Source organism: Plectropomus leopardus, chromosome 23 (assembly GCF_026936395.1).
Source record: "Plectropomus leopardus strain MGB_pleo_1.0 chromosome 23, ASM2693639v1, whole genome shotgun sequence".
Lineage (NCBI taxonomy): Eukaryota > Metazoa > Chordata > Actinopteri > Perciformes > Serranidae > Plectropomus > Plectropomus leopardus.
Genome location: NC_142198.1, coordinates 18,051,037 through 18,073,820, shown reverse-complemented (window position 1 = coordinate 18,073,820; position 22,784 = coordinate 18,051,037). Strand labels below are relative to the sequence as shown.

Genomic DNA, 22,784 nt, shown 5'->3' with positions numbered 1-22,784 from the left:
ACAACACTGAAAACCTTAGTCTTTAGTCTTTATTATACTGATCACACTTTTTTTATTGCACATGCAAACCAAAGACACATTTTGGCCCTTTGCATGAAAAAAGTAGACAAAGTCGTGTTGTCAAAAATATCGATTTATTAATTCATACTGTTTTTGAATATTTGAAATGGTTTCAGGACTGTAGTATTAATAGACAGATACCAGCTTTTACTGCAGTTGTCCAGCTGTTCTCTGCTACTAAAAGAAAAGCCATCATGTTATAGCCCTGTTACATTTATGTTTTAATAAAACATTTAACATAATTATTATAATAATGATAATAATGATTGTTGCTGTTATAATTATTATTGTTGTTATTATTAATATTATCATAAAGCATGTAATTTATGCCCTAAATATCACATTTTATCAAAACTCGTATGTTTATTTGCATGCAGGCTGGCGGGTTTGTTGATAGTGATTTCAGGGGTGTTTGTGGTTAAAAAAAGGATCTTGCTCTTTAACAGAAAGGTCACTCTCTGTAGGAATCATTTCCAGGATGTTGTTGGACACTTACAGCAACAATCTGAGCCTGACAGCAGCAAAAACGAGCAGTGGACGCAAATTAACAGTGCAAACATACCCCGAGTGGTTACGCAGCTGTTGGCTGCAGCGTTCTCACTCAATACTGGACCACCTTCAAAAGCTGTTGTCCCATTTAGTCACTTCAACACAAAACATGGGAGAATACGGTCCGTGCTGAAAAATGTCAGACTTACCCATTAAGATACTTTTTTTTATATCATCACACACTTATTCTTTACTCTAGCCTGTGTTGTAAAGATCTTTTTAGAGTGGGATTTCAACAAAGGCAGCAGGGGTTCATGACCGTAAAAAGTTCCTGTTTACACCCCTCTCTCCTCCTCCTCCTCCTCCTCCTCCTCCTCCTCCTCCTCCTCCTCCTCTTTAATGACAGCTATCTGCATCCTGCCGTGCCTGAACGGAGGCCGTTGCGTGGCACCCTACCAGTGCGAGTGTCCCAGCGGTTGGACCGGCACTCGCTGTCACAGTGGTGAGTTCATGTGTGATTCAGTGGTGGTTTCACATGTTTGGGCAGGTTCATGTGTGAGAAAACGTGCTCTCCTACTGTCTGCACCAACGGCACGGTGACGTAACACGTGAGAGCATGAAGAGCGAGCCCACTCGAGAGGATCCCCTTCACGTCACCGTTATTATCAACCCTGCGCCACGGGGGATTGTGTGACGTCAGAGTTACGTAGTCGATTATTTATTTATTACTAATGAATGACGTATATAAGCAGCGGTGGAGGAAGTATTCGGATTCTTTACTTTAATTGTTTGTGCACTTATGTGTGTGTACAGGTATACCTGTGTCAGGTGAACACTTCTTTTTAAATTATGGATGTACCTTAACAATGCACACACAGGAATTAGGGAGGAAGAAGTATTCAGATACTTTACTTTAGTAAAAAAGTACTAATACTGCACTGTGAAAACATTCTGTTACAAGTAAAAGTGCGGCATTAAAAATGGTACTTAAGTGAAAGTATAATTAGGAAAATATACTTTAAGTATTTAAACTAAAAGTATCCTATTCAGAAAAAAATCAAAAATTCAAAATTATTCTTAATCAAGTACAAAACAACTTTCATGTTTATCAGAGTTGCCTTTTTTTTCCAATCAGCTTATTGCATAATCGACTAATTGTCCCGGCTGTTCTTGTGTTAAATGTTGGGTAGTTTAATTTAAAATAAAATATATTCTATTAACTTTTCTCATGCCTTTTTATGCAAAAATCTTATTTTGGAAAGTGACTTAAGCTTTTATATAAATGTAGTGAAGTAAAAGTATAAAGTGGCCTATAAAGAAAACACTCAAGTAAAGTACAAGTACATCAAAGTCATACTCAAATACAGTGCTTGAGTAAATTTAATTAGTTATATTTCACCACTATATATGAATAAGAACCTTTTTCTGACTGCATGTCTTTCATTAAAATTTCCTTTTTTAATGTATATATTTACATACTTACAAATATGTTTATGCCTGTGTTTTTTAGCATTTGTTTTACAAATGACAGTTTCGGTGTCACTGGGCGTCTAATGTTTTGGCGTTGAGGAGACAGAGTGAGAGAGCACTTAACCATCTGCCTGTCGTGACAGCGTGTTGCAGGTTTTGTTCTCTGAGAGCTCAGAGCAAACACACCGAACAGCAGATGAGTCAGCACTCCTTTAAAGGGCAGTTCCACCAAAATACTTTTTAATTCTGCGGCTGCATTTTCCTCTCTGGCTTCTGCAGTGTCTCAGATGCTGATAAACACCTTTAAAATCTCCTGACTGCAGAGAAAATGCTGCAGCAAAATGGTGTCAGCATGACAGCCTGACCATAAAAACAGGCAGCATATTTCCTTTAAGTGTTGCCGTGGTTACGTTGATAATGATCTTGCTGTATGTGTTAATGTGTCTCCGTGTCCGCAGCTGTGTGTTCGTCTCCTTGTCTGAATGGAGGCAGATGCATCAGGCCGAACAGATGTCACTGCAGTCCGGGGTGGAGCGGACACGACTGCTCCAGGTGATGAGAGACCAAAAAAAGAGATCTTTCTTTCTTTTCTTTTTCTTTCTTTCTTTTTTAAATTTATTTTGACATGTTATGAGATTTTCAAGAAACCAGAAAACATTATATACAAGTATACAAAACAAAAAGGTAATAAAATAAAGATACACTGAAGAAATACATTTTAAAAAATTATATAAATTATTATAAAATGTCTCTCCTCCAGCTTTTTGTTTTCAAATATTCAAATAAATAAACAATACTCTAAAACTTAAGTAAAATAGTTCTGATAATTAGTAAATTAAAGTGAAAAATACAACTAAATGTTTCGCTTTATACAGTTAGATATGTATATGAAAGAATAGTAATTTCATTTATTAAAGGGGCAGTTCACCCTAAAAAATAAAAACACATACTTTTCCTTTCACCTGCAGTGCTATTTATCAATCTAGATTATTTTGGTATGAGCTGCCGAGTGTTGGAGATATCGGCCGTAGAGACGGCACTCAGTTTATGGAGCTCAGAGTGCCAAAAATAAATTAGACAAACTCAACAGCAGTGTCTCCAGAAATCATGACGCGGTTACTCGAGATAATCCAGACTTTGTTGTGAGCATTTTCATGCATTTTCTTCTACTGAACCACATCCACCAACCGCATCACGGCGCAGAAGGAGGCGTGCATCCACTCGTGAGCGAGGGGCTTGAGCTCGTGGCGGTCCAACATCTTAACACCGATGGCGTCCTCCAGCCACTGCAGTTAGAATCCCGTCCGTACAAGCAGTGTCAGAAAAACTGATTTTTAAAATGTGAGACCACTTTATTCAGTATTTCTACCGGTTTAAATCACCAGGTCTGTTTGTTTTGGAGAGGAGGAGACCTCTGCAGATATTTCAGCTCCCGCTAAAAAGTTCCTGAACATCTGGATCTTAAGTTATCAGAGAAAAAAGGTGAGCACACATTAGCAGGTGCTGGGCTATCTGCCCGTCTGCGTCATGTCGAACAGCATCAGAGAAACACTGATTTGTAACGTGAAACTGCTTTATTCAGTGTTTTTACCGGTTTAAATCACCCGGTTCGTTTGTTTCGGAGAGGAGGAACTCTCTGCGGATAATTCGGCTCCCGGTTAAAAAAACCTCCTAAACAAAGACCACTGGATGAATTCTGAGAAGAAGTTTCAGCTGGTTGCAATCTGAAATCCTCACCGCTAAAAGCCACTAAATCCCCCTAAATCTGACACACTGTTCCTGCAAATATCGATGGGTGATAAAGACGTGATCGGTAGTGACATTTACTCTTCAGACTAAAAGAAGTACTCTGATCCTTTACTTAAGTAAAAGTACAAAAACTACTGAATACTCCACTATGAGTGAAGTCCAGTATTTAAAATCTTACTAAGTGTGTTATTATCAGCAAAATTTACTTTAAGTATCAAAAGTGAAAGTACTCATTCTGCAGTAGAATGTTCCCTGTCAGTGTTTTACTTTTATACATGATGTTTTTGGATTAATGTCTCTGCTGCATTAATGTGTATGTTGCATTTCACCGCCGTAGATGTTTAAGGTCGCGCTCATTTTTACTCCTTTACATTCTGTTGAATATTTTTATCGACAGATTTGCATCATATTCTGGGAAATCATGTTTGTAGCTCTCTGTCCTGTGAGAAACACGAATCTCTAAACTTTTTTATCGTGTCAGAAAAGGTTTTTGTGATGATGCATTTTCCAGCTGATTCAAAAGAAGAAGTTGAATTGTTTTCACCCATACAGTAACACTTCTTTACGGAGCCCGCGAGGTGACATGGGTGTGTTTTTGCACTCGTTTTAAGAATAAAATAAACCTTTTTCAACCTGCCAAAAACTGATTCCAACTCCTGTCTTGTCACTGAAAGGCTGTTTCTGCCTCAGAATGACTTGATTTGATTTAAAGGCTTGTAATTGACTGACTGAAACCACTCCAGTCCTTTCAAAATATGAAAATGTTGCGTAAAACACATGCAGGATTTAGTATTTCGCATGCATGTTTAAAAAAAAACAAAACACATCCATGTCACCTCTGGGGCTTCGTTCTTCATCCTTCAGCTTATCAGAAAAAAAACTTTTTAACTGGATGGGAATTTGTAAACTGAAACTGTTAAATGTAGTGAAGTAAAAAGTGCAGTATTAATCTCTAAGAGGAAACAGTAGAAGTATAAAGTTAAAATCCTGAAGAACAAGCAACATGCACTCACACACAGACCTTGAGATGATGTACTTTATACAATTACACACCAAATAACCGTTTCTGTCTTTCTTCTCTTTGCAGGAAAAGAAAATCAGGCTACTATCACTTCTAAAGGTTCCTCTCAGCTCCATGTGAATCGTCTTATGAAGGGAATTCTTGTATAGTTAACTGACACTTGTAAACCATTCATTCTCATCTCTCTGCAAAGGCAAAGCAAGAACCATTTTGTAAAATAAAGCTGTATTTTTTCATATAGAGACTCAACAGTATTAAACATATGCTGCTATATACTTGTACGATGTGTAAAAACTATTGATGTGATTGTCCAATGTATATGTGTAAACTATTCTCACATTTTTATTAAAGCATAAAATACCATTAAATAATTGTTTTGATCAGATTCATTGCTCTTGCAGTGACGGGTTGTGTGTCATGTTTTGGTGCGTTTGAGAATAAGAAGAGTACAAAGTTCCTGTAACTTGTCTCGATTTATTATATCCACCTTGTTGAACACATCATACAAAGACAGTTCAGGAGTTTGTCAGGAGCAAAGCTCTCATATAAAACAGAATAAAAGGGTTTTAATAAAGTTTCAGCCAGCTGTTGCCACCGTAAACACATACAGTGAACTGACAGGACTAGAGTTTGTCACCAACATAAAATGAGCTGAATAAATTATTATTGCCAGCGTGGACTAAAAGAGCTGATGGTTACTGTACACAACATAGAGCTGGAATTTCTTGGGCATGTACAGAGAGCAACAGAGGCTACTGTGGTTTATACAGTGGAGGTGAGTGTGGATTTGTCAGTGGGGCGTCTATGTTCTCAACTCTTCCACTTTTGCAGTTAGTGTGTCTTTGTTAGCACCGGAGAACTCGAACACCTGAAAGACAGTGCAGACAGAGCGGTTCAAAATGGCTTATTAAAAAAAAGAAAAGAAATCATTAAAATAATAAGAATAAAATAATAATCATTTAGACAATCCTCCCTTCCTCCCACCACCTCCTCCCCAGACCCAAAGGCAAATGTCACACTGGTTGTTGTTAAAGTTGTAAACCCACCAAATTGCAAACATAAATATTGTTTGATATGTAACTTTTGTATGTTGTTATGCAAGTGGATGTAAGGGAGGTAGAGAGAAATTCTGTTTATTTTTCTCCTAACTTTATTATTACCCTTGACTCTGTCTGTCCTTAGTGCCTCACTAACACACTAACTCACACACAAAAACACACACAACACAGCCATTCAACACCCTCATTATACAGTGAACCAATGTGCCATTATGCCTGTTTGTTTTACCTTCTCTCCTACATGGTTTTGTCTTCACTTGTTTTGTGCCTGCATCACTAATAATAAAATTAATAAAATAAAAGAATACGCGGAAACTTTAAGGCCCTGACACACCAAGCAGACAGTCGGCCGTCCGCCCATGTTTGACGGCGAACGCCTGTGGCCCTCGTCGCTTCGGTGAGTTACACCACACACTGTTGGCCCTTCTCAATCGCCCATCGGCAAATGAAATCACTCTGGCCATTCAGCTCAGCGCACGAGAAGAGAAATTGAAGTGAAAAATGTAAACAAAGGGCTTAAGTCTAGAGGGAGTGAGGTTGAAATAAATGTGTTAAATGAGGAAAGATTGTTTTTCTTTAACCGTTGAGCTCCTGATGGTTGTGTTGTTCATTGGCGCTCTGTAATTATGCTTTGTTCTTTCAACATTTGATTGTGTTGTTAATGAGCTAACTGGCTAACTAGCGTTATGACCGTCTTTGAATGATGATTACAGAGACCCCGTTTGCTGCCATAGAGGGGTATCTCGTGCTTCTTAGCTGCCGGCTTAGTGTGTTCCTGTGCAACTTTTTGGTTGACACATGGTGAAGCAACGGCGATGCAGCAGGTGACTTTCATCGGCAGTAGTTCTCATGTCAGCTTGTGTGTCACTGCCTTTACTTTTCAACAATGCTGTGGATGTTAACATGGTTATGTTTAGGCAGAAAAACCATTTGGTTATTTTTAAGAAAAGATTGTGTTGTGGCTTAAAGTTTCAAAGGAGAACACACGTGTGTTTCCTCGGGTCTCTGATGGCATAATATGGTAATTTCATGATTCAATACAGTAAATGTACATATTTTTTCTTTTATAAAAGGTGAAATTTAATGTGAATATTGCCAAGTACATCTTTGCTGTGTATGTTCATGCTTACCTTCTCTCCATTCTTGAAAAATATGAACGTGGGCATGCACTGGATCCCACAATCTGTACTCACATCCTGAAAAGAGCAAAAAAAAACAACAATCAGACGGATGGACGGAGTCAAAAACACTGGTACGATCTCATAAAGGACTGTTCGGGCTAATATGCATGACTGTAAATGATAATGGGCCAAACAGATGAATACATGTCAGAAACATTTAACAAAAAACTGCACAGTAAACAAGCCTGTCGTCTTTACGGAGCATTATAATGTTGGAAATACGGGATGTACAATCCTGCCAGACTGGACATGTTCAGTCATCCAGATAAGAGACAGCAAACAGGGAACTATTGTGAGTTTTAAAATGAACGTGACACCCGAGCCTCTCCCTTCATCTTCACGGACTTGTTTATTTTTTTTTTTTTTGGTAGACACATACTGTGAAGAAACAAACCCCTGTGCCAATAGGAGTGTTTTTCTGTTTAATTACCTTGAATGATTTGACTGTTGCAACGAGTGAACACCCTTTGTTAGATTGGTTTTTCCTGTTTTTAAAAGCTCAAATACAATATCTTGGCTGCAGAACTCTTAACCAAGAAACTGCAGGTTGAAAGCATTTTATACAGCATTTAAGCATTACCTATCAAGCGTGTGCTCAACTCAAGCTCCATATCATTCAGTTTGTGTGACAAAAAAAATCAGATTATGTGCAATGAAGCGCTGCAGTAAAAGCTAAAATAAAAGTAAAACTTTGACCCCTACATGCATAAGATAAGCATTTGTATTTCATCTTAGTAGCGATCATAAGTAGAGGAAATACCGATCTCCAGAACATCCTGAATGCCTTTGCTACAGCTTACTTGCTCCTGGGACTTGACATGTGAAGACTCAGATTTTACACCAGCCAGCACCTGATGAACGTTTCCACGCCAAACAATTTGTGTGGACAACATCTTGACAAATGCCATTACTTTGCCTACCTTGGCAGTCTTTTTTCCACAAGAGCTGTCATCTGGTGACGAGACCGACCACCATATAGGTTATGCCATTGGAGCTTTTTGATTGGCTGAGGAAGAGCGTGTTTAAAGATCAGGACATCAAGACCAAGACCAAACGCCTCATCAAGTGGTATTTGTGCCTTCCCTGCTTTAAGGGGTCGAAAACAAGGCCGCCTACAGCAGACATATGAAATCCTTGGAGCGGTACCTCCGTAAAATCCTGATGATCAGCTGAGAAGACAGGTGAATAAACATCAGCTTCTTGACATCCCCAGATTCACCTCCACTGTGTCGCAGGTAAAAAGAGGCAACAAAGAGAGAGAGATCCACCAAAACAGGAGCAGTACCATGAGCGATACCTCTGTAAGATCCTAAGGATCAGCTGGGAAGACATGCAAAATAAGTAACCCCAATATCACCACAACCATCACCTGGCACCAGTTGTGACGGGCGGACCATATCATGCGCAAGCCAAATACCCACCTACCGAACGAAGTCCTTTGTGGCAAAGTGAAGGAAGGGAAACGTACCCAAGGAGACCAAAACAAGTAGTATAAAGCCAAGACCAAAGCCCACCTGGGAAAGTGCCACTTCATCCTCAGCACAGCAAGAAAAGGACCTTTACTGTTCCACGGAAGAAAAGACGCAACAAAGAAAGGGAGATCCACCACCAAAACAGGAGCAGTTCTACCCATGATGCCTCCGTCAGATCCTTAGGATCAGTTGGGAAGACAGGTTAACCAATATTAGTGTCTTGAAGGAAGCCAAAAACCCTAATATCACAACTATCACCTGGCATACACACCCACGGGGGGCCAGAAAAAGTTTTACAAAGGAAACACAAAAACCCACCTGAGAAAGAGCCACTTCAACCTCAGCATCTGGGAGGAGGTGGCTCTCAACGGAAACCTGGTCTATGATGGCTCAGCACAGCAAAAATGGATGTCCACTGTCTCATGGAAGGAACAGTAACACCAGTCACGCCTCTGTAAGATCCTGAGGCTCAGTTGGGGAGATATTCAAACTGATGTTAGTATCTCGCAAGAAGCCAACAACCCCAATATGACCACAAACATTACCCGGCACCAATTGCGATGGACAGGCCACATCAGACACATGCCAAAGACCTGCCCCCCGAAACAAAATGCTTTTCAGCCAGCCGAAAGGAAAGAAACAAAGAACAGAGAGATCCACCACCAAAACGGCTCCACAACGTACCGCCACCACAACACCACTCACAACTCCCCAGTGCAACATAACACGGGGCTTCGACAGCCACCAAACTCACCAACAGGAGACCACTTGTATGACTTCAGGTGATCGCCAATGGAGGGGTGACGGGTGTTGATCGGCGATGACGATTGAGGTGACAGGTAGCAACATTTGTCTTAAGAGGCAGTGTTATAAAATGATGGATAAAGGCAGACTGAGCCGGCAGTTAGTTTTTTGTTTTATTCAGTATATTTACTCAACTTTTTCATAAACAATGATCACAGACGAAGCCTAAATGTTGTACGTGACTGACTAGTTTCTGTTTCCTTTGCAGAAAATTTGGGATAAAATCACATCTAAAAGGTTCCTCTCAGCTCCATGTGAGTAATTTTACAAGCAAATTGTTTTTTTAGTTAACCCGACGCTTGTAGACAATGCATTCTCATCTCTCTGCAAAGACAAAGCAAGAGCCATTTTGTACATAAAGCTGTATTTACAAAACTGTTATATACTTGTAGACAGGGTGTCTACAAGTATCTGAAACTTAAATACCTTTTAAGACCTTTTCAAGATCATTTTAAACCACATTTTGTACCGATTTTTGGACAAATCAGCCTTTACCTGTTAAAACATTGGAAGTTAATATAAAGGTTATTACTATATGTTTTGTGCAGAAGTACGTTTTATGTTAGAATATGGTTATTAGAGAGAGTACAGTTAATCTAAATACTGCAAATAGGTAAATGCAAGTATAAGGTAAAAAGTCAATATTGGGTTCAGTGATAAGTTTAAAGATTTCTAACATCCGAAATGTAGACTTTCACACAGAAGAGCCTCAATCATTTTGACAAATAGAAATGAAATCAAATGTTTGTGTAAGTCTTCACAAATTCAAATTTTAGACTATTCGGTGACTGCTAATGCCTAATACTAATAAAACTTGATTTTAGAAATTAAAAATTTAAAGACCCTGCTTGTATAAAGTATAATATACTACATAATTAAACGCTCCAGTGAGGTGTTGTGTATGAAAGTCACGTTCTGTGGTGCTTGACACATTCAAATTAGAAGAGAACAAAGTTTCTGTAGCTCATCTTTATTAATATCTTTCTTAATAAATCCACCTTATTGAACACAACATGCAAAGACCATTTAGGAACTAGTCAGGAGTGAAGTAAATTTCTCATACAAAAGTGAATAAAGAGTGATCATCAGATTTTAATCAAATTTCAACTAGTTAAAACAGTCAATACATACAAAGAACTGACAGGACTAGAGTTTTTTAGCAATACGTGATGAGTGGAAAAGATAACTATTTCTTGTGTGGTATAGAAGAACTGATCGTTACTTTACACAACATGGTGCTGGGATTTCTTTGAAGGCAAAGTGGCTACTGTGGTTTGTACAATGAGGGTGTCTGTGGATTAGTTGGTGGGACTTTATGTTCTCAACTGTTGCACTTTTTCTTTCAGTTGAACTTGGTCATTACCAGAGAAGCGGTGCACCTTAAACAGAGTACAAACAGAAGAGTTAAAGACAGCTTTAAATTTAAAAAATACATAATGATAATTATTGAACTAAAAAAGTGTATATCATTTTTCAATATCACAATCTCCAATTTATTTTTGACTAAAGCATTATCATGATTGTGTCAGCATTTTTCTCCACTGTAAAGTATAACTTTTTTAAATTTCAGGTATGAAAAAACTCAAAAAAAATCTATCTGTATAACTGCTTCTTACATGAAGCTAAACATTTCCAGCCTCAGCAGGTTTGAGCAGAAAAGCTCTGATGAACTGACTATAACAAGCAGACAGGTGAGGAACAGCTTGTTAATACAATGGAGCACTTATCTGCTAATAAACCCAGAAAATAAATATTTGCTTCAGGAGTTGGTGGAGACCAAAACCGAGCTAAAAGTTAGTGTTAGTTAATATTTTATTACAATTTACCAGGTGGCCAGAAACAACACTCTAAATGACTGAAAAGATTCCCCAGATCTGTCAGATGTCTAAATGAGCAACACTTTACAAGTTTATAACAAAACTTTGTCAATGTTTGCATCTTTGCTGTAATTTTTTATGCTTACCTGCGCTTCATTCTTGAAAAAAATGAATGTGGGCATGCTTCTAACCTCAAAGGCCTGACAAATATCCTGAAAAGAGCAAAAGGAACAATAGTCAGATGGCTGAACTGAGTCCAAAACACTGTAATGCCTTTATTATGGACTGTTAGAGCCAACATGCAAGGTTATAAATGATGTGAATGGGCTAAAGAGACCAATACATTCAACAAGAATTTCTGTCTTCAGGAGCATAAGCTTGTTAGGAACACAGAAATATACAATGTTAAAAATATTTACAATACTGAACGCACTCAAGCCAGAAATATCTAAAGCATAGTCTCTAACAACTTGTGAAATGCTGCCAAACTGGACTTGTTAAGTCATCCATCAACTACTGAGTCATTACATGGACAGGACGCCTGCTGCTCCATCGTCACTGGTGCTTTCCGTTTTGTAGACTGTGTGCCCTTTTGCTTTACAAATTCAGGAAAAACATTTAAAAGTTTGAAGAACAAATTTAATCTTTTTTAAATGCAACAAAGGTGATTGTTTGGTTTGACTGCGTACCAAACTGCAAGTCCTAACTCAAACAGTTTGGTGTGAATACGTGCTCACACATAAGCCTCCAAACACGTATGATAAGCTTGTCGTCACCAAGAAAAAAAGATGGTGACTTTTTTTTTAAATTTACCTTTGAGCTACAGATGTTAATGTCGGTTAATTTTGCTTTTGACAGTCAGACAACTTTTAATGGGTTACTAACGGGTTAATTTTAACAAAAAAAAAGAAAAAAAAAAGGCAAAATGACCTTCCTTTTAGTGCTCTATTTACTAATCACTGATAAGTACTGTTAGCCAGCTAACAACACACTACTCAACAACTACCAGACACGACACAATCTAAATACTACACACAGAAACACATGACGGACTTACTTTTGCGCTGTCAAAAAATTCATTTGACTTGCCCCGATGGAGAGAAAGCTTCTTTTGAAGACGTCTGTCCAATTTGTTCATGTTCACCGCAAAAAGAACACATTAAGGCCTCATATGTGCTTCCGATGGCTTTTCTGAAGCCAGCGTTAACCAACTCTTCTTTGGATTTTCATTTCAACATCATGCACGTGATCAAGAGACGGAATCAAAGAAAATTAGGGCCGTCCAGAATTGTCTGGACTCTGGAGCTTCGGCATTGATTAAAAGCAAATAATTGAAGTTTCTGTCAGTGGCGGCGGCATTTATTAATTTCATATAATAAAGGCCGTCACGACCTGGGATCCCTACCCGCGACAGTTTCCGCGTCAGGTGAAAGAGAGCGCCTGGTGTGCCTCCGGCTGCTGGACAGTGGTTGAGACACTTTATGGGCCTTGTTTGTAAAGTTATAAAACTCAGTTATGCAACACAAGAATCTCTGTCCACCGTTCTACATTAGTCTGTTAAATTTCGAGTTGCGTCTGAAATGATGCTCTGTACTGCAGGAAGGGCTCCACTTGCGGTGAGCTGCAGGTCAGCTCAAGCATTTGTGCTTCGGTGCGTTTTTGTCATCATGGACAATTATAATCACAATTATAGACCCACAACTACTCAGTAAGAACATAGAAATGACATTCGTCCTTTGCAAAAAAAAAAAAAAACATTTAGATTAGGTAAAAGACCTGTTTTAGAGTGAAATTAATACCAGGGCTATGATATTGGAATTATCTCTCTCTCTAACCTTGACCTGAAAATGTGTTTACACTCTGGTTGAAGCAGCGTTGAGTGTGACCAAACAAAGCCATTATGTCAAAATGTGTGTCAGAGTTACCACCTGTGGTTCAAATAAACCACCGTGTCTGCCACTCATTCTGCCAAAAGCTGCTCTGCCTCTTTGAGAGTGCTGTTCATGTTTAAGGCTCACAGTTGTTTGCATTTTTATCTCCCAAATTTAAATGACGAAACGCTCACGCTGCAAAGCTTATTTTCGTTTCAACGTGTTGCAGCACTGAGACAGGACAACTTTGCACTTTGGTCACATGAGCCAGCCGTGGTTCCACATGGCTTGGGGAAATGGATTTCATGAATAGTCCACATTGCTTTGAGTATTAATGACACAGTAACACCTTACAAAACCAGAGGAGGGAAACTGCTTTAATCCTTCTCTCACACAATCCCAGACCTTCATTTACAATTCAAGAAAGACTGTCAACTTTTACAGATGTGGTCAGTATACCAGTATTTTGGACGTACTAAAGTTTTCCCCGTTGACAGCCATATGGATAAAGTCCCTGTGTGTGTGCTGCAGTGTTAGGGGTCTCTGGAGTAGCAGCAGTTGTGGTAAACCTCGATGTGCTTCAGGCTTAAAGCATAATTCAAAACAAAAACACAGAAAAATGCGTGCTTACCTCAGCCTCATCCACGTCCACCTTGAGGAAGACCACGTTCTTGTTCTCAGGCAATCCCGACAGGCTCTGCAAGACAGTCCATCAGTGAGCATTCAGGACACTGAAAGTGCATGACGTCTGAAGCCATGCATGGCGACGTGTGTTCCTCAGGAAAGGGCTCACTTAAACAACAATCAACATCATATTCACAGAGTAATGAAAGTGACCGATGCTAGGCCAGTATGAAATACGCCTGATGGAAACGTCAGTTTCATAAAAACTCCCATTTATCGCAAAAAACATCAACACTTCTAAAATATCACATAAGCTTTGCACAAATCTGTGCAACTGTCTCTAAAAACATACTGCCTTAAAATGAAAGATGTTTTCTCTTCTTTTTGAAATTTCCCTCGTTCGTATGACCAAAAAATCAACAAGAGTATAAAAACATTCATAAACAAGACCGTTTCCCTTTTCCAACCATTCAAACAGTTATTTAACTATGATTTTGAAAAGACTTGAGTGACAAAATCATCCTCTTACCTCAAAAACAGGGCTTATCTGTTTACAGGGGCCACACCAGGTGGCTGTGAAGTCCACCACCACCAGGTTGCTTCCAGCGTCCTTCAGTTCTTTCTTGAAGGCTTCCTACAAAAAACCCAAGAAATAATGTTGGGAATTTGTTAGGTTTATGCTGTGAGGGATTAACGAAACTTAAATCAGCTATTACAAATTATATTTGAAGATTAGCAAAAATAACTGACAAAAAATTTCTAAGGAATAAAAAATAAAATGTAAATCACATCTAAGCTTCTGCTGCCTCTGATAGAGAACAGTCCCCAACTTCTCCTTTTGTTTATTTTGTATACAAGACTCACACATAGCAATACTGTCTCCTCTGGTGCTTTTCCTAAAGTCTAACTAAAGAGTTTATTTTGTTGTGCTTTTACAAATCCAGTAACATCCGAGGTACAACTGTGATTTTCTGCTTTTAAAAAAAAGCTGTGCAACACTCTTTAAAGCTTGCAGGTCCAGGTTGTGACCTGGACAGGTGCCAATGTGAGGTTTATATAAAAAACAACCCATTTCCTTATGATATCAGAGCATTACAACAACAACGCTGAATTGTACACTTAAGTGTTTAGACTGCATAATCATGTTTTTATGAAGGTTGTTAATTATGCAAATTGAAAGTTTTGCTCAACAGATTTTATTGTAATTAATTATATGCTCTTGGCAATTAAAGTGTGGATATTATAAGGGTGTTGTACTTGGGGAAAAGTAGGACTGATAATCCCGGGCCCCAATGGGTTGAAGGCCCTGAAAAGGCCTGGATCAAAAGGTTTGTTTAAGGTTTCTTTAAAAAAAAAAAAAATCAGTGAAAACTGAATTGAAATTACACACTTTTTTTAAAGGTCATTTCCTTGTTTCACTATTTGTTTTATCCAATTCTCAGGTAATTTTCCTTTACTTTTTTTGTACGAATTTCTTCATTTTTGGATCATTTCTTTTTCCCGTTTTTTTCCTAAAGAAATTAAGCCAATTTGCTCAGGTTTCAAATGGTTAATCTTTTGTCAACCGTACACCTTATTTCAGACATTTAAAAAAAAAACAACAACTTTGAATCATTAACTCATATACAGGTTTTATACCTCATTACTGTGGTAAAAAAAAGAAAGATAAAAGTGCGAGAAAAAAAAAGAAAGCAAACTCACTTTGTGTGAGAGAAACATGGATCATGAGAGGAAGTGCGGGGGCCCATAGACACTGCTTTTGCACAGGGCCCAGAATTTTGTGCTACGCCCCTGTGTATGAAAATATGCGCTGTAACTGGAAAGCACATTACGGTGCCCGGCCCTAGCATCATGGAGCTCACAGCGGACAGGCCTGCTGCGGACGGCTGTCCGACATGATGCAGCAGCGTAGTTAGCTACAAATTGTTGCAGGTTTAGCATCTATCCGATACTTCTAGCCAACAATTGGTGGTTTAAGATTACGCAGCGTTGTTTCCATTAGTAAACACAACTGATGTTCGGTCCAAAAACTTAGCGGTTACCCGCTAGCAAAAGTCCTCACATGGTAGCCGCTAAACCATATGCACAATGAATCACCCAGTCAACGAGGGGCTAACGCTATAGCTTTACTTTGGATATTTAACCATTAAAAGGTGGATTTATTTACGCAAACAAGCTAGAAACCGCCAGAAAATTAATTTTAATGTGGAGAATGGGTCACGAGAGGGGGGGAAACGGGCGCGCGACTGCCCGGGCGGTGGAAGCACCACATCATCCCCCGACCGTTGGTCAGCTAAAAACATCTACTGATGAGTTAAAATGGAGTCTTTTAACAAGAAAAACCGAAGAATAAACAAAACAAAACTTACCAAAGACTCCACTTCCTTAACGCGAGTCATGATGGCTGTGAATGTGTCTCGAGGTGAACAACGAGCGGATAAATTTGGGAATCCCTTTTCTCCAGAAGACACTGCGCGGTTTTATGTCAGCTGTCAAACTGCTCAACGGCAGCCCAGCCCTCACCGGAAACGAGTGTGATTACAAAATAAAAGCTTTTGTCGTAGGTAAACAGCGAAAAAGCGACGTCTATCTGCCTTAATCGTCGAATTTGCATCATCCGCATTTCATTTCATACACATTTCGCAACAAATATATTATTTATTTTGATAATGTATAGCGCATTTCAAAGCTTTTAAAATGAAGACGTTTATTTTGAAGGTTTCCGGGAATGTAATATTTTCCAGTTTTGCTGCTTTACGCCCACAATAAGTCAGTCACTGTTGGGTGTTGCCGTTTTTCTATTTCATCATCTTAATTAATTAGTTATTTATTTGTTAATTTATCAAGTGCTTCTTTGTGTTTTGTAAACGTTTGGATGGCCGCTGACTTTATGCAAAAATAGGTGTCGGAATAGGTGGAAAAAAATACGGATTATTGGTATTTTTAAGTACAGTTACATTATATTGTATCCTAAATTGTTCTAGTTCTCCTGCAGTCTATCTCCCATGTATTGTTGCTTTAATAAAGAGAAAGAGGTTAAACTATAATTCAAGTCACAATGACTTGACAAATTCTTGGTTTACCGTAAACGACTGAGTCAGCGCATCTCAATTCCACTGTAGTAATACCGAAATCAATACCGCCACGCAGCGTCCCATACGTGACCTGCCGTCATTACGTCAGCACTATAGTTTTGGTTTTTTTGCAGCCTTTTCACTTTCACATTTATACTAAGTAAGTATTTCTTTTTCGTCCTTTTGTGTCATTTGTTGTTCCCTTTGTGTCTCCTTGTTGTTGTTTTGTGTCCCTCTGAGGTCTTATTATGTATGTTATTTTGTCTCTTGTGGTTGTTTTTCCCAATTTTGTATTTATTTTGTGTCCCACTACAGTTACTTTGCTTCACTTTCCGGCCATTTTCAGTCTCTTTCTGGTTGGTATGTGTTAATTTGAGTGACAGTTTGCAAGTGAAGCCAGGGGTGCCCCTGAAAGTTTGGGCCCTGTATCTATGGGGACATTGGTCTTTCCTAAAAAGTCCTTCAGGTATGCCAAATCCACACTTTTACACCACAAAGTGGACAAACCTTGCACTATTCTACTGTGCTTACAACATCCTATGTAACCATGGAGCTGGGGCTCTCATCACCACCACAACCCTATGAAATTTAAATTAGCGTCTAAAAATACAGCTTATTTCCTGATCAAACAAAAAGCTGCACTTGGCAGCAGAAGGCTAACAGCGCCTGCTCTATTATCTCGACTCTACTCGTTTTAGGATTGAAAGGAACATACGTCATCAATAGCTTTTTTTTCCCTCCTGTTCACCTCAGACCTTAAATGCAGGACATGCAAAATTAATAACAAATGTAAACTATGTGGATACTAACAAACTGCAATATGAAGCCATAAACACAAATAAAACATACGATGTAAACAAAAAATCTGGAAAAAAAGCCCTAAATTTTATTACCTATGCAAAAACTCCCACTAAATACAAAGCACATGGTTGATAATGTTACAGTAGATAACATATAGATGCATGAGCAGCAGATCTACACATACTTTTTCAAATGCATTTCAAAAAGGTGCCATACTATGAATTAAAATGAATCAATTTTAAAGAGTGAAGGTTTTCAGACTTAAATCTCTCACAATGATGCTAAAAATGATAAATCACATTTTTCTTGGATGTCACGTTAATATAAAAAACTAGCTAGTTAATTGTGAGTGTCTATTGCTCACTCCTTCATGTATGAGTTCTGTAATAATGTTTCAGTTGTTGATAACACAGATTCTTCTTCGTTGTTAAACATCAGACTGCGACAACAGCCTTGCCGACATTTTCTCCCCGCAGCATCCCCATAAAAGCAGCTGGCATATTTTCAAAGCCTTTGGTGATGTGCTCCCGACACTGCAGCTTGCCCTGCAGATGCAGAATAAATAAAATCCCATAAATTACGCTGAAGTGGAAACATGGAAACCCCAATAACTGAGAATAAACTCTTAATGAAGAAACTCCCAAACACAAAAACATCTGTTTTCAGTTACAAACCTCTTTGAACCATCCAATCAGCCTCTTAAGGGACTCGGGGTGCTTGTGCTCCCATCTGCTCTGCATGAAGCCCTCCATCTTCAGCTGCTTGAAGATCATGGTCAGGTGGGGGTACGGACCTGAGACAGAGAGATGATTGAAGAGAAAAACTTTCAGTGGGAGCCCAAGGAAACAAAGTCTGTTAAGACTAAGCTGTTTTACTATCTCTCCTTTAACATTTGAGTAACGCAATGTCGCCATCTAGTGACAAAGATGTAAAATCATCTGAACATGTGAAATTGTAAAATTAATTACTTGTTAAACCTTTGACACCTGGAGTGGCATCAGGTTTCTTGTGTTGCTTAGCTTTGAAACCTGAGAAAAAATATTTATTTCCATAGAAAAATTGAGAAAAAGGCAATAAGCCACTTAACAAGAAATGCAATAGATTACTAAAAGGTGACGAAAAGTTGGCCCTAAAAACTAACATTAAAAAAGGGGGAATCACTAGAAGATTTTCGAATAAAAAGGGAAAATTGTCCCTATTAAATCATTATATTATTGATGAAAAACTACATAAAGGTTTGGGTTTCTTTTATTTAACAGGATTTTGTTCAAGTAATTTTTTTCTTCTTTCCTTTTTTATTATTTTTTTTCCGATAATTTTCTTGTAATTTCATACTAATTTCTTGCCTATTTTTTTGTCCATTTCTCGTTGGGTTGCTTGTTGCCATCTCAACACTTTTTTTTTCCTTTTTTGAGAGATATCAGGCCAATTTGCTAAAGTGGTCAAGGGTTAAACACAGTTATAACTGCATTTCAGTATTTTTTTCCACACAGTGGTATCTAACTAAAATGGAAAGATCAACAGATCAACTATCCACACATGACTCAAACTCTACAAACTGCTGCTGAGGAAAAAAACAAGTCATAAAGAGATCCACCTGCGATATGTTCGTGGACCCACAAAAACGTCTAAATTTAGAGAGAATGCATACTGAACTAGTCAATTAACACGATTATTGATACAGAAAATAAAAGTAAGGAATTACACACCTGTTTGGGGCATGGTGTCATTGTACGTGGAAATGGCTCCACACACAGCTATTCTTCCAAAGTTCTTCATCTGTTGAATGGCAACACTTGAAAAAGGACCTCCCACCTAAAAATCAAGAAGAAGCGTCAGTTTAACCGCCAAAAAGAATAGCAATAATGACGTTTTAAACATTTAGCCCACACTGTCATTACCTACAGCTGCCAAATAAAAACAGGGGAGCATGAATAGGAAATGTTCAAGGACACTCGATGAGCTTGAAGCTACATCGACGTTGCTCACATTTTCAAAGAAGCAGTCATATCCGTCCGGAGAAGCCTTCTTAAGCGCCTCCTCCAGGGAACCAACAGTCTTGTAGTTGAAGGCCTCGTCGAAGCCCAGTTCTTTGAGGAAAGCCACCTTGGCATCGGATCCTGCAGAACCCACCACCTTACAGCCCTTGATCTTGGCAATCTGGCCCACAACGGAGCCCACCGCCCCGGCTGCAGCGTTCACCAGCAGGGTCTCGCCCTTCTGGAGTCCCAAGACTTCTTCTATCCCGTACAGGGCCGTCAGTCTGGAGAGAAAGAATTAAAATCCGACTATAAAAATGTGAAAAGCACGAGGGTGTGAGTTCCCTCTGCCTTCACGGAGGAGCCTCCTTGACCTTCGTGATGTAATCTCTGGTAACTGCCGCCATGGTAACGTTATCATCAGTGACCTCATCTCAACAGCAAGAAAACATCTGGAATTGTTTATTTTCTTAAAGAAAGACAAAACTCAGCTGTTCTGCGGAGAAAATTTAAAATAGCCGAGACACAAATGATCTCCCTTAAACATTAACAGGAAAATGGCAATCCTTTTTTTCTACAGCAATCTTATCAGACATTCAGGGAACGTCAGATATTCACTTTCTGCATAATAGGTCACACACAGGAGCTGCACTAACCTTCAACTTTTGGCTACTAAGCAGCTGCTCACTCCCAACTCTATGGATTATCTTGAGTAAAAAAGTACTTTTTTCATGCTTTGAGCAGCACAAGCCGAGTGTCAGCTAGTTTTATTATACAGGAGAGAAGGAGGATATCTCAAACACTCGACAACTCACACCAAAACAACAACAACAACAATAAATAGCACAACAGGTGAGAGAAAAGGTGTGAATCTTTCAATTTTGGGGTGAACGCTCCCTTTAAAATTTTCTGTATCTCTTTCACTTGTTTGGTCTTACATATTTAACTTCTATGAAGCGAGCCAGATTTCTTTAGTCCTGGTGATTCAGCTCAGACAGCTTCACATGTCCATCAAACTGTTGTAAAAGCTGAAAAAAAACAAGTTATGGTAAACTGTTTACAAAAAAATAATTCAAGTCTTCCTTCTGGAAGTCTTGGTGTCACATATAATGCCTCTGCCTGCAATTTACAGCCGTAAAGGCAACCTAACATCTGTCTTACCCTGGCATGCCGATGCCACCCAGAGCCAGGGACATGGAGACGTCTTGCGGCCACTCAGGCATGATGGGAACGAGGTCTGTCCCATCAGAGATTGCGTGGGTCCTCCAGCCAACACGACCAATGACATGGCTTCCCACGGGAAATGCCGGGTTATTACTTTGAATCACTCTGTAGAAAAACAAAATAACACAAAAACAAGAGGGGAAAAGGTCATTCCCACTTCAGGCTGAGGTGTCACTGAACCAATTAGCTCCTAATGCAGGCACTTAAATTGAAAATGAAAAGTTATCTTAAAAATGACAACTCTTTAAAGTGTGTTGCGGTATCCTAGACGACTGTATGATGTGGCAGATGAGTTTTAAGCACTTTGCTTCACAACAAAGTAAAGAAAATACAAAACATGTGTGTTTCAAACAGATTATTTAGAGCTTGTTTGGAAAGTTTGGAGTAATTTATTCTGCATGTTAATCATCAAAAACATTTCCACTGAAGCAGACTGAGTGTCTGATCACTAAGCCAAGAACATTACAATTGTCCGCTTTTGCTTTTCAGTGGCTGTGAATCAAAGGCTTCGAGGATAATTAACAGCAGGTGCAGGACTGTTTCTGTTTCGGTAAACATCTGCGCACATGAGGACAGATTAAAGACATTCCTGTGTGTGTGAGTCGGTGCGTTTGTGTTCTTTACTTGGCCACTTGAGCTCCGATCATCACATCGCCTTCATTCATGCGAACCCGACTGAACGGCCTGGACAGACAAACAATACATTTATATTTATTTTACCTGAATTTTTGGATTATATAATCATTTGTTAAAGTAATTTAAAAATGTTTTTTCAGATGCAGGATCCTGCTCTGCTCTTACCTCATGTATGGGTCCACGCTGAGAAACACGGCTTCCAAAAGCACCTCTGAAACAAAACGAAATATCAGTGCAAAACAAGTGTAAACCCAATGTGAACATACGTTTTCCTCGTCTGTGCATGACTTAGTCAAGTAAATATTGACTCATTTAAAGCTGGTGTTTGATTAATGATTAATTGACAAATGATTGTGATAAAACAAAGACAAGTTGTGCATACTCTTCAAGTAGAAGGAATAATAAGACAAAAATCATCTTACCCCCATCTTTAGGCGCAGGGAGCTCCTCCACCTTGAGCTCAAAGTTACTGTCCTTCGGGAAGCCGTCAAAGTGCTTGGTCAGGATCCACGTCTTAGCTTGGACCATGATTTTTTTTTGTTTGTGGCAGCTGTGAGAGATAAATCGAATGACAGTAAAATGTGGCGCAGTAGTCTCATTAACATGTTAAATGCACTAAATGCTGGGTTGAAACTTAACTTTTTTTGGTTACTTTTTTTTTTTTTTTTTTACAAATTTGAGTTTTTTGAGTCATTTTATTTATTCATTGCAATTTCAGTTTTTGGCATGCTTTGTTAGTGTTTTCTGAAACTAAATATTTTTTATAGTTATTTACAGTATTTTTACAGCTCTGTAACAATACTTTTAATTGAGTAAAGCATCTGAATACTTCTTCCAACACTCTAACTCAGTAGTAGTAGTTACAACTGTGTATGCATAGTAAAGGTACACCCATAATCTGCTATGCCATAGTAATTAAATAAGAATGTATCCACCCTACAGACATGCCTGTACACACACATAAATGCACATATTTGAAACAGGAAGGAGCAAGTCCAGTAGTGTATTAATAACACAACTCAACCACAGTGACATTACATACTCTTCTTTTACAAAAACAATGACGCTGTTCTTAACACGACTGAAAAAAACCGACAGTGAGACGATGTGTAGTATATGATGATATGACCACCAGCAGGTTAAATCTAGTCACTGATCCGCAAAAGCGAAAAGCATAAAATTACAAGCCGGTATTTAAGTGATGACTGTACTCTCGCTGATGCCCCCCTCTCTTATATAACCATGTAATCCAGTTCATTAGAGCGTGTTACATTAAATACATCTCTATTCGTGACATTTTTCATGTGATGTGGCTTACCAGTTGTCGATCTTTGCAGAGAAATGGCAGAAGTTGTGAACCCACTGAGGACAAGAGAAACAGGTAGCGGTGGTTTGTCGAAAGCGTGGGAGGAGGGAAGGCGGGAACCAAGGCTCGGTTCTTAAATCTGATTGGT

The 22,784-nt window shown here is 38.8% G+C and overlaps 3 protein-coding genes across 6 annotated transcripts in view; 1 reads left to right on the top strand and 2 right to left on the bottom strand.

Annotated features, from left to right (window-relative positions):
• The window catches only part of svep1 (sushi, von Willebrand factor type A, EGF and pentraxin domain containing 1), a 118,082-nt gene extending 112,908 nt beyond the window's left edge, over positions 1–5,174 (top strand). For all 3 annotated transcript variants that reach the window (XM_088073940.1, XM_042511964.2, XM_042511963.2), the window contains 3 exons: positions 956–1,051; positions 2,478–2,571; positions 4,856–5,174. In XM_088073940.1, coding sequence (XP_087930066.1) covers positions 956–1,051; positions 2,478–2,571; positions 4,856–4,886 — 221 coding nt within the window. In that variant the 3' untranslated portion in view covers positions 4,887–5,174. The remainder of the gene's footprint in view (positions 1–955; positions 1,052–2,477; positions 2,572–4,855) is intronic.
• Positions 5,175–5,252: 78 nt separating this feature from the next.
• On the bottom strand, positions 5,253–16,144 carry txnb (thioredoxin b). 2 transcript variants are annotated; one of them, XM_042511966.2, is made up of 5 exons: positions 15,986–16,144; positions 14,146–14,250; positions 13,624–13,689; positions 6,978–7,043; positions 5,253–5,657 (listed from the first exon to the last, which is right to left on the bottom strand). In XM_042511966.2, exons 1-5 carry the CDS (start codon positions 16,013–16,015, stop codon positions 5,592–5,594), a joined length of 333 nt encoding a protein of 110 aa, XP_042367900.1. In that variant the 5' UTR covers positions 16,016–16,144; the 3' UTR covers positions 5,253–5,591. The 2 variants fall into 2 exon arrangements, with proteins under 2 accessions (XP_042367900.1, XP_042367899.2); XM_042511965.2 differs by lacking the exons at positions 5,253–5,657; positions 6,978–7,043 and adding exons at positions 10,377–10,683; positions 11,268–11,333.
• Positions 16,145–17,554: 1,410 nt separating this feature from the next.
• LOC121962058 (prostaglandin reductase 1-like) lies at positions 17,555–22,668 on the bottom strand. Its single transcript, XM_042512248.2, has 9 exons — positions 22,649–22,668; positions 21,753–21,880; positions 21,496–21,541; positions 21,319–21,378; positions 20,632–20,799; positions 19,481–19,754; positions 19,201–19,306; positions 18,166–18,284; positions 17,555–18,036 (listed from the first exon to the last, which is right to left on the bottom strand). The coding sequence occupies exons 2-9, from the start codon at positions 21,856–21,858 to the stop codon at positions 17,926–17,928; spliced, it is 990 nt and encodes a 329-aa protein (XP_042368182.2). The 5' UTR covers positions 21,859–21,880; positions 22,649–22,668; the 3' UTR covers positions 17,555–17,925.
• Between the last annotated feature and the right edge of the window lie 116 nt (positions 22,669–22,784).